The sequence below is a fragment of the Paroedura picta genome, chromosome 1 (genome assembly GCF_049243985.1).
Source record: "Paroedura picta isolate Pp20150507F chromosome 1, Ppicta_v3.0, whole genome shotgun sequence".
Lineage (NCBI taxonomy): Eukaryota > Metazoa > Chordata > Lepidosauria > Squamata > Gekkonidae > Paroedura > Paroedura picta.
Window position 1 is genome coordinate 83309353 of NC_135369.1, and position 12473 is coordinate 83321825.

The window sequence follows — 12473 nt, forward strand, 5'->3', positions numbered from 1 at the left end:
CAGACCCCAGATGAACCTGGAGATTGGTATATACATTCCCAAGCTGGAATGTAGCTTTCAAAATAAATGGTAATCACTCATCTGGGGGATCATTTGCAGTCAGTTTGCATTGTACACACAGACACAGCAATAGTAAACTAACATCTGAAAAAGACTTCCAGTGTGTAGAGGGAAAACTGATGGAGAAATGAGGGAGAAATTCCATCAATATGACTTCAAACAACAGAAAATTAACAGAATTCAACAGAAGGCCTACGACAAGTGTATTTCCCCCCCTCCTGGCAAATAAGTCTCTATAAGCTTTGTGCCAACTTAATTTCTATGAGACAACAGTTGTTCAGCAAACATCATCAAGAAGCAGTCCGGCATCTGCTGTTCTTCCTCCTCGTTTCAGAAGGTAAGGGACACGGATAGGGTATATAGAAAGGATCTTACTGAGTAGGCCTGTATGGAAGCAGGCTAGGGTTGTCAGGCTCTTCTTGGCCGGGTGGGAGATCACATAGTAGAGTTGCTAGATCCAGATTGGAAAACCCCATGAGATTTGGGAAAGACAAGGACCTCAGAGCAGTACAATGCCATAGAATCCACTCTCCAAAGCATCAATTGGAACTGGTCTCTAGTCGGAAGGTAAGCTGCAATTCCGCTGGATTTCCAGGTGAAACCTGGCATTCCTGAAGCAGGTGGTCCTTCATATGACTCTCCTTTGAATTATGCAGTATACCGTAGGTTTAACAGCACGTGGCACTAACTAAAGTTATAGCTTTATCAAACTTTCTAAGATAAGTAGAGAAAGGATATTTTGGAGATTATATGCTATTTGCCACAAGCACACTGACATATATATAATGAAATGTTGAGGGAGTGGGGATGTGCTTAAACATTTGTTTCGTCATGCAGATTCCCCATGGCTGTCAGTTTACAGTTTATAAAAACTAAAAACTTTAATTAAAAAAATCAGAATATCTGAATGTGAAGAGTTGAGATTTTTTTATGAACATTAAATATGACAGCACTTACAACAAAACTTAAGCGTTGGCAGCACTATATTAAATTTCAAACAAATTTTAAAATATAGTAATACGCACCCCTTCTGCTTTCTCCTCTGTGTTAGCCAGCATTTCCTGTAGAGCCCGTACTGACAAAGACTGTTCCAGTACAAAAGTGCAGATGGAGAGATCCGGTGGAACATTCTAATTGGAAAGAAAAGGGTGAAGAAAGCATTGATGAAACATCTCATCATTTAATGGTTGCCACATGGTTCTTAGTTACTAATAATCTCTGATCAAATCCCAAAGACCTAACTGAAAACAATTAAAATATTTTAAAAATGATATCTATTCACATAGCATTTAATTTTGCAAATGTATGTAATTAAAGAAATTTAAATTGTGTTACATTCTAAATGGCTACAATATTAGTACAGCAGAGGAGATCTATAGAATAATGGCCAAATGCACAAGACTTAAAAGCAAAGATACCACAAGGAAGTAGGGTCACTAATTATTAAAGAACAGCATCTCAACAGTCTTCAGGATTAAAAAAAATACTTCACTTTTTTGATAGATTTAATTGGCAGAAGAGGTTATGGCTGCATATAACAGTAGAGCTGTAAAATCAAACCGTTTTTTACAGATGAGTGTTCAGTTCTACTATTAGTTAACATTTATTTACACTCAGTATGGGCAGCATCTGTGCATGAATAGTTATTGGGCTAGATTTGAATTTGTTGGTAGCCTGCCTCTCTCTCACTGTGGTTCCAGGCAAATCTTACATCCATATGTATATGTACACAAACATACACTGACTAAGAAACACTGACTAAGAGAGGGATGAACGGGGAAGGGAGGAAGTAAAGGCAGAGGGAATGTGCCATACCCATGTGTTCTCATGGGCCCCCACTTGTCAGTATTTCTAATTGCATCATAGCTCCTGGATACATAAATCTACAGGGTGGAACCATGAATATATTGTTGTTGTTGTTGTGGTTGTTGTTGTTGTTGTTATATCATACTCCCTTTCGCCTCAGGGAGTTTTACATTGTAACTTTCATAAACCAATACAGTACAATAAACATTATGACTCAAATATAAACATATTTAACAGTGAGCTTGTATTGAACAATTTATAATTTAACACATTTGTATTTATTATTAAATATATATTTATTGTATTATTTATTAAATATTGTTTTTCTAATCCACTTTTGCAGTACTGTTCAGGGTGGGTAAACATTATCATAAAACAATAATTAAGTTAAAATACATAGCAATCTAAATTCCCACCAACCAATATGCCAGACAAGGGTTTTGTTTTGTTTTGTTTTGTTTTGTTTTGGGGGGGGGTTTGTTTTGTTTTGTTTTTACATCAAGGAGCTGATCTGAAAGTAATCCATAGAAGAAAACTTGCTATAAATTCTATTCATTCCCACCCAGAGCTCCTTTTATTCCACTTTGCCTTATTTAATAAATGTTCACTAAATTAATAGATCTTAATTAATAGACTAAATTAATTAATAGACTTTCACTAAATAGATTTTCACTAAATGTGCTTCCTCTGAGGACTTTGATGTAAGTTCAGAGAAGGTGAAGGAATGATCTAGATATAACAAGAATGCTTTCTTGACATCCAGTGTTAGGAAAGTTCTCTCAGCTTCACCTTTTAATTATGGAAACAACACAGGTAACACAATGATTTCGAGATGCTGAAACTAGGAAGCCATTCTGAGGCTAAAGATTAGCTCCAGGTCTTGAAAAACTTTGCTTTTGTAAAAACAACAGCAACAGTGAAACAAAGACTGTGCTTGGGGGCACAGTTTACAGGCCAATATGTCCAATGCAATAATGACCAGAAATGCACAAGGAGATCAAAAGGTTCAAAAAGTTTACCATCAACTGGAACAAAACAAGTGATAAACTCCGAGATGCAATGACAATTCTGAATGGAGGCTGTAGGCAATCAGCCTCTGAGGAACCATTCCTTCAGACAGGAAGGAATATTCATGGTTGTGGAAACCAAAGTCAGCTACTAGATGAACTTCAACAAAGAGAAACCAGATCATTAGCAGTGCAAAATATTATAAAGGATATCTGGAAAGTATACTGTGATGGTGAAAGTAAAAGTAACTGAGAACTTTTTCCATATGTGGTGGCAAAGTCACAGATTGAATTCAGAGTCACCAAACAGATGTATTTGGCCAGTCTGAAGATTTATGGTCATAGTTCTAGCTTCACAGTGAGTTTGCTCCAAATATAATAATAGTACATATTCTTAAAAGTCAGCAATTCATAATCTAAACTGAAGGGGCCATGACTACAGTTTACACCCAACATACCCAGGTTTTTACCCTTGCAATCTTTCAGTACAAAGTGGGGACATTGCCTCCCTTTCAAGGATCAGGAATACACTAAATCTCACATTGAAGGATAGAGAGAGGAATAGGGAGTTTTGGTCTTGTGCCTAATACCATGTACTTGATCTTATGGAACATAGATGGCACCACAGACAACTTTGACCAAGACCTCAGCTGCATCCAATGCAAATGACAGCTTGAGGAGGACACCTGGCAATGAAGCAATTTTTAAGCAATTTTTAAGACAACTGTTTAAGACAACAAATCAAATAATAATAATAATAATAATAATTTTTAAAAAGCCTCAAACAGTCAGCCTGAGCCCATTGATACAGTGATACAGTTCACAACGTGGTGAACTAGGCTGGGGGATGGGGGGAACCCTGGAGTAATTCTCTCAGAGAATGAACACAAAGTTGCTGACAAGGACAATCAGAAGAGAACTCAGAAGAAGATACTAGGCCCTCCTCTTATAATATGCACAGTAACTCAGTATCTTCCTTTGGAAGACAGGATTTGAGCTCCAGTTTTAAACATCTAGGTGTTTCCAGAATTGCTTCAGCAGAAACACATATGCCTGCATACAGCAAAAGCATTAAAAAATATGGGCATTAAATCACGGGCACAGAAAAGTTTGCTAAGTTGTAAAATATCTAAACTATACACATCTAATCAGATCCCAACTGCCACATTTAATCAGATACCAATATTAAGTTTCAAAACATATATTTATTGTTAAAACTAGTCTAGGCAGCACTTAAAACTCAGTGATTGCTTAATCCCTCATACTGAAGTCCAGACTTTTTAACAGAGTTGTACAACTGCCATGATTTAATGGGGAATTTTCATATTCTTTGTCCCCACAAACCAACTTATTTATTTCATAGAATCAAAGAATCATAGAGTTCGAAGGTACCTCCTAGGTCATCTAGTCCAACCCCAAACACAGTGGAGGACACTCACAACCCTATCGCTCATCCTCTGTAACCTGCCACCCCCTTGAACCTCCGCAGAATCAGCTTCTCTGTCAGATGGCTATCAAGCCTCTGTTTAAAAATTTCCAAAGATAGAGAACTTATTTGTGACATTCCAGCATGTCAAAGGAACTCAAGTCAGCCATACATGATTTTCCTGTACTTCATTTTGTCCTCACAAAAAACCTGTGAGGTGGCTGAGAGAGAATGAGTGGCCCAAGATCACACAGTAAATTTCATACCAAGTAGGGTCCCACTAGTCCTGGTCCAATATTCGACACAGCATACACCACTGGTACTCCAATTATTTGAAAATTTGAAAATATTAAACAATGCTTTCAGAGTTACGGTATTCCCCATGAGTGAGACATCAAATTAGTGAACTCTTGCTGAGAGAAGAAAACTTATTTATCTTGATTAACACAAGTGCAGAAAGGGAGCTGATTGATTGCCTTCTGTTACACAGAACAGGGGAGAAATTTCTATCCAACCATTCTTATTTGGAGATTCTGTTTCAGAGACCTTAAGATGTGGGGATTTAGCTATCAATTTAAATAATAACTAGGACCTAAAATTCATTCCGCACACTGGTGATAGCATCATGAAACTCTTACTTTAATGGTATACCTTTATGTTCCTTGCCATCCCTTTTCTATTTTAAAATTATTTAATGCTTATTTTACAGAAAAATATTCATTGTATTCAATATTCTTAATTCCAAAGAGATAGTGAAGATATTGCTAATCAGGCTCAGCAAGAGATATGATTAACCAAGTATTTTGGTTCATTGTCTGATGAAGCTCAAGCCCTGAATAAATCTTTGTTGGTCTTAAAGGTGCTACTGGACTCTGATTTTAAAGTTACAAATAATAACTATATGTATTCATTTTTTTCTCTCATACCAATAAAGGATACAACCAGTCTTGAAGAGGATAAGGGGATTGACCTCATTATGGAACCTCTGCAGATAGTTAGGAAAAACACTCAATGGCGTAGAGCGAGATGGGCCTTTGGAGCTCCAAAATAGATTTCAAAATAGATTCCAATTTTTGCAGAGGAGGTGCAAGGGTCAACAAGGGAAGAGGTCCCAAAACAAAGTCTAAGACAAAGTGAAGAGGCCACGGGGATAGAAGGAAATAGTGTTGAGAAGAAAAAAAAAAGGAGAGTACTGGTAATTGGAGACTCCCTGCTAAGAGGAATGGATCGCCATGTGGCTGGGCCCGACCCCCTAACCTGAGAGGTGTGTTGCTTGTCAGGGGCAAAAATTAAAGATATTTCAGAAAGGCTGCCCAAACTGCCTCAAATCTACGGATCATTACCCATTTGTGATGGTCCATGTGGGAACGAATGACATGTCCGCGAATACCATCGCTCCTATTAAAACAGACTATCAAGATCTAGGGAGGAAGCTCAAGCAAATGGAGGCACAAGTGGTATTCTCTTCAATCTTGCCTGGCAAGGGAAGAGGTATGCATCAGGAGAGGAAGATAATGGAGGTGAATCAGTGGCTGCGTAGTTGGTGCCGGCAGGAGAGATTTGGTTTCTGGGACCATGGGATAGGCTTTCTTAAGGAAGGCCTACTATCACCTGATGGACTGCACTTATCGAAGTTGGGGAAGAATGTGTTTGGCAGGAACCTGGGGAGATTCATCAGGAGAGCTTTAAACTGAAGCCACAAGGGGAAGGAGATGTTCAACATAGGGAGTGTAAGGAAGGAGACCGATCGGGGACAGCCCAATCAGGAAGGCCAGCTCATAGGGAACCAAAAGTAAAAGGATTCAGATGGCTTTATACTAACGCCTGAAGCATGGGCAATAAGAAGGAAGAGCTGGAACTTCTCATGCTGATGGAAAGGTATGATCTAGTAGGCATCACAGAAACTTGGTGGAATAATTCTCATAACTGGAATGTAATAGTGGATGGATATGAACTGTTCAGAAAAAACAGAATAGATCGAAGAGATGGAGGCACTGTATGTGAGGAAAGGGCTTACCTGTCAGGAAATTCTAGTGAAGGAGAGCATATCTACAGTGGAAAGCATCTGGGTGAAAATAAGCGAGGGGAAAACAAACAGTGTGGTGGTTGGTGTCTGCTACCGACCGCCTGACCAACGAGAGAATGTGGATGCTGCACTTTGTGAGCAGCTTGAGAAAATATCCAAGCGGCAGGACCTTGTCATCATGGGTGACTTCAATTTCCCAGATGTGTGCTGGGAAACAAACTCTGCAAAGCATCCTCAGTCATGCAACTTTCTGACCTGCCTGGCTGACAATTTCATTTATCAAATGGTAGATGAACCCACAAGAGGTTCAGTCATACTGGATTTAATACTGACCAACAGGCAAGAGTTGGTGGATGAGGTGAAGGAGGTGGGGACCCTAGGGGGAAGTGACAATGTCCTCATAGAATTCCTTTTGAGATGGGGAGCCAAGGAAGCTTGTAGCCAGACGCGGATGTTGGATTTTCATAGGGCAAACTTTAATAAACTCAGAGACATGATGAGGGTCATACCATGGATGAGAATGCTGGAAGGGAAGGGAGCATGTGAAGGGTGGGCGCTATTCAAACAAGAGCTATTGCATGCTCAATCAATGACTATCCCAGACAGACGAAAACACTGCAGGAGCTCTAAGAAGCCTATTTGGATGAACAGAGAACTTCAAGAGGAACTAAGAAAGAAAAGGGAAATGTTCAGGAAATGGAGGGAAGGACAGAGCTCTAAAGAAGAGTACCTACAGGTTACTAGGCACTGTAGATCAATCATCAGAAAGGCCAAAGCTGAGAGTGAGCTAAGACTGGCCAGGGAAGCCCACTGTAGCAAAAAAGGTTTTTCAGTTATGTGAGGAGCAAATGTAAAGTAAAGGAGGCAATAGGCCCACTATTGGGTGCGGATGGACAAACTATAACGGAGGATGCAGAGAAAGCAGAAAGGCTCAGGGCCTATTTTACATCTGTTTTTCCCCACAGGTCAAAGGCTTTAGGCACATCTAGAGATGGCAGTAGCCAAGAGATAGTGTCTGGGTGGCAGGTTGACATGGACAGAGTGGTTGTCGAGAGGCATTTAGCTGCACTGGATCCCCCTTCAAGGATCGCTGCCTTGTTGTGGCAAGGGGGCTTGCGTAGTTCAGTGAAGGTATGAGCTATACCGTGCAGGGCCACCCAAGACGGACAGGTCATAGCTGAGAGCTCTGACAAAAGGTGATCCACTGGAGAAGGAAATGGCAAACCACTCCAGTATCTTTGCCATGAAAACTCTATGGACAGTTCCAATAGGCATAACGATATGACGCTGGAAGATGAGCCCCTCAGGTCGGAAGGTGTCCAATATGCTACTGGGGATGAGCAGACGGCTAGTACGAGTAGCGCCAGAATGAATGAAGCGGCTGGGCCAAAGCCGAAAGGACGCTCAGTTGTGGAAGTAACTGGTGACGAAAAGACAGTCCGATGCTGTAAAGATTTTTATTCCATAGGAACCTGGAACGTCAGATCCATGAATCAAGGCAAGCTGGACGTGGTTAAACAAGAAATGAGAAGACTGAACATCGACATTTTAGGAATCAGTGAACTAAAATGGACAGGAATGGGTGAATTTAATTCAGATGACCATCAGGTATACTACTGTGGACAAGAATCTCGCAGAAGAAATGGAGTAGCCTTCATAATCAATAAGAGAGTAGGAAAAGCAGTCTTGGGATACAATCCCCAAAATGACAGAATGATCTCAGTTCGAATCCAAGGCAAACCATTCAACATCACAGTGATCCAGGTCTATGCCCCAACCACTGCTGCTGAAGAGGATGAAGTTGATCAGTTCTATGAAGCCCTACAACACCTTCTAGAAGCAACGCCAAAAAATGATGTGCTTATCATCATGGGGGATTGGAATGCTAAAGTAGGAAACCAAAAGATAACTGGGATAACAGGCAAGTTTGGCCTTGGAGTACAAAATGAAGCAGGGCACAGGCTGGTAGAATTTTGTCAAGAGAATACAATGGTCATAGCAAACACTCTTTTCCAACAACCCAAGAGACGACTCTACACATGGACATCACCAGATGGTCAACACAGAAATCAGATTGACTATGTGCTCTGCAGCCAAAGATGGAAAAGTTCTATCCAGTCAATAAAAACAAGACCAGGAGCTGATTGTGGTTCAGATCATGAGCTTCTTGTTGCAAAATTTAGGCTTAAACTGAAGAAAGTAGGGAAAAGCACTAGGCCACTCAGGTATGAACTAAATCATATCCCCAACGAATACACAGTAGAGGTGACAAATAGATTTAAGGAATTAGATCTGATAGACAGAGTGCCTGAAGAACTATGGACGGAGGTTCGCAACATTGTACAAGAGGTAGCAACTAAAACCATCCCAAAGAAAAAGAAATGCAAGAAATCAAAATGGCTGTCTGAGGAAGCTTTACAAATAGCTAAGGAGAGAAGGGAAGTGAAAGGCAAGGAAGAAAGAGAAAGATACACCCAACTGAATGCAGAATTCCAGAGAAAAGCTAGAAGAGATAAGAATGCCTTCTTAAATGAACAGCGCAAACAAATAGAAGAAAACAATAGAATGGGGAGGACCAGAGATCTTTTCAAGAAAATTGGAGATATGAAGAGAACGTTTCATGCAAAGTTGGGTATGATAAGGGACCAAAATGGTAGGGACCTCACAGAAGCAGAAGAGATTAAACAAAGGTGGCAAAATTATACAGAACAACTATACAAGAGCGAGCTTAACATCCCCGATGACCACAGTGGGGTAGTTACTGATCTGGAGCCAGACATCCTGGAATGTGAAGTCAAATGGGCCTTAGGAAGTCTGAGCAATAATAAAGCTAGTGGTAGTGACAGCATTCCAGTTGAACTATTCAAAATCTTAAAGGATGATGCAGTAAAAGTGCTACACTCAATATGCCAGCAAATTTGGAAAACTCAACAATGGCCACAGGATTGGAAAAGGTCAGTTTACATTCCAATCCCAAAGAAGGGCAATGCCAAAGAATGTTCAAACTACCGCACCATTGCACTAATTTCTCATGCTAGCAAAGATATGCTCAAAATCCTACAAGCTAGGCTCCAGCAATATGTGGACCGAGAACTTCCAGAAGTACAGGCAGGATTTCGAAGAGGCAGAGGAACTAGAGATCAAATTGCCAACATACGCTGGATCATGGAGAAAGCTAGGGAGTACCAGAAGAACGTCTACTTCTGCTTCATTGACTATGCTAAAGCCTTTGATTGTGTGGAGCACAACAAATTGTGGCAAGTTCTTAAAGAGATGGGAATACCAGAGCATCTTATTTGTCTCTTGAGAAATTTATATGCAGGTCAAGAAGCAACAGTGAGAACTGAACATGGGATCACTGACTGGTTCAAAATTGAGAAAGGAGTTCGGCAAGGCTGTATACTGTCGCCTTGCCTATTTAACTTGTATGCAGAGCACATCATGAGAAATGCGGGATTAGAGGAGTCACAAATTGGGATCAAGATTGCAGGGAGAAATATCAACAACCTCAGATACGCAGATGATACCACTCTAATGGCAGAAAGTGAAGAGGAACTAAAGAGCCTGTTGATGCGGGTGAAGGAGGAGAGTGCAAAAGTTGGCTTGAAACTCAACATCAAGAAAACAAAGATCTTGGCATCCGGCCCTCTCAATTCCTGGCAAATAGATGGGGAAGAAATGGAGATAGTAACAGATTTTATTTTCCTGGGATCCAAGATCACTGCAGATGGGGACTGCAGCAAAGAAATTAAAAGACGCTTGCTCCTGGGGAGGAAAGCTATGGCAAATCTAGACAGCATCCTAAAAAGCAGAGACATCACCCTGCCAACAAAAGTGCGTTTAGTCAAGGCTATGGTATTCCCAGTTGCAATGTATGGCTGTGAAAGTTGGACCATAAGGAAGGCCGAGCATCAAAGAATTGAGGCTTTTGAACTCTGGTGCTGGAGAAGGCTCTTGCGAGTCCCTTGGACTGCAAGGCGAACAAACCGGTCAGTCCTAGAGGAGATCAGCCCTGACTGCTCCTTAGAAGGCCAGATCCTGAAGATGAAACTCAAATACTTTGGCCACCTCATGAGAAGGAAGGACTCCCTGGAGAAGAGCCTAATGCTGGGAGCGATCGAGGGCAAAAGAAGAAGGGGACGACAGAGAATGAGGTGGCTGGATGGAGTCACTGAAGCAGTCAGTGCAAACTTAAATGGACTCCGGGGAATGGTGGAGGACAGGAAGGCCTGGAGGATCATTGTCCATGGGGTCGCGATGGGTCGGACACGACTTCGCACATAACAACAAGAGATGGCAGTAGCCAAGAGATAGTGTCTGGGTGGCAGGTTGACATGGACAGAGTGGTTGTCGAGAGGCATTTAGCTGCACTGGATGAATTCAAATCCCCTGGGCCGGATGAAATGCACCCAAGAGTGCTCAAAGAACTTTCCAAAGAACCTGCACAACCCTTGTCCATCATCTTCGGAACCTCTTTAAGGACTGGAGATGTCCCGGAAGACTGGAAGAGAGCAAAGGTTATTCCTATCGTCAAAAAAGAGAGGAAGGATGACCCGGGAAACTACAGACTATGAGTCTAGTGAGTCTGACTTCTGTTGAGGGTAAGATATTGGAGCAGATATTAAAGGGAGCGATCTGCCATCATCTGGAGGACAATTTGGTAATCCAAGGAAGTCAGCATGGATTTGTCTCCAACAGGTCCTGTCAGACCAACCTGGTTTCCTTTTTTGACCAAGTGACAGGTTTGCTGGATCATGGAAATTCAGTTGATGTCGTTTACTTGGATTTTAGTAAAGTTTTTGATAAGGTTCCCCATGATGTTCTGATGGATAAATTGAAGGACTGCAATCTGGATTTTCAGATAGTTAGGTGGATAGGGAATTGGTTAGAGAACCGCACTCAAAGAGTTGTTGTCAATGGTGTTTCATCAGACTGGAGAGAGGTGAGTAGCGGGGTACCTCAGGGCTCAGGGCTCAGTCCGGTACTTTTTAACATATTTATTAATGATCTAGATGAGGGGGTAGAAGGACTACTCATCATGTTTGCAGATGACACCAAATTGGGAGGACTGGCAAATACTCCTGAAGATAGAGACAGAGTTCAACGATATCTGAACACAATGGAAAAATGGGCAAATGAGAACAAGATGCAATTTAATAAAGATAAGTGTAAAGTTCCGCATCTGGGTCAGAAAAATGAAAAGCATGCCTACTGGATGGGGGATACGCTTCTAGGTAACACTGTGTGTGAACGAGACCTTGCGGTACTTGTGGATTGTAAACTAAACATGAGCAGGCAGTATGATGCAGCGGTAAAAAAGGCAAATGCCATTTTGGGCTGTATCAACAGGGGCATCACATCAAAATCACAAGATGTCATAGTCCCATTGTATACGGCACTGATCAGACCACACCTGGAGTACTGTGTGCAGTTCTGGAGGCCTCACTTCAAGAAGGACGTAGATAAAATTGAAAGGGTACAGAGCAGAGTGATGAGGATGATCTGGGGCCAAGGGACCAAGCCCTATGAAGATAGGTTGAGTGACTTGGGAATGTTCAGCCTGGAGAAGAGGAGGTTGAGAGGGGACATGATAGCCCTCTTTAAGTATTTGAAGGGTTGTCATTTGGAGGAGGGCAGGATGCTGTTCCCATTGGCTGCAGAGGAAAGGACACGCAGTAATGAGTTTAAACTTCAAGTACAACGATATAGGCTAGATATCAGGAAAAAAATTTTCACAGTCAGAGTAGTTCAGCAGTGGAATAGGCTGCCTAAGGAGGTGGTGAGCTCCCCTTCACTGGCAGTCTTCAAGCAAAGGTTGGATACACACTTTTCTTGGATGCTTTAGGATGCTTAGGGCTGATCCTGCGTTGAGCAGGGGGTTGGACTAGATGGCCTGTATGGCCCCTTCCAACTCTATGATTCTATGATTCTATGATTCTATAATATGGCAAAATCATATAATGTGATGAGGGATGGGAGTTGTAGCCTAGGATCACTGTATGGGTAGCCCATAAACATCCAGTTCCTTTAAATGAAACTAAATCCTCTGGGCTAGATGAACTGAATCCAAGGGTACTAAAAAGAACTTGCAGATGTAATTTCTGAATTTCTGTCCATTATTTTTGAGAATTCTTAGAGAACAGGTGAA

At 41.4% G+C, this 12473-nt stretch overlaps 1 protein-coding gene across 9 annotated transcripts in view; it reads right to left on the bottom strand.

Moving 5' to 3' along the window:
• The window catches only part of RYR2 (ryanodine receptor 2), a 458147-nt gene that overhangs the window by 350122 nt on the left and 95552 nt on the right, over window positions 1-12473 (bottom strand). For all 9 annotated transcript variants that reach the window (XM_077345372.1, XM_077345367.1, XM_077345356.1 and 6 more), the window contains exon 3: window positions 1086-1190. In XM_077345372.1, the coding sequence (XP_077201487.1) occupies window positions 1086-1190 (105 nt within the window). The remainder of the gene's footprint in view (window positions 1-1085; window positions 1191-12473) is intronic.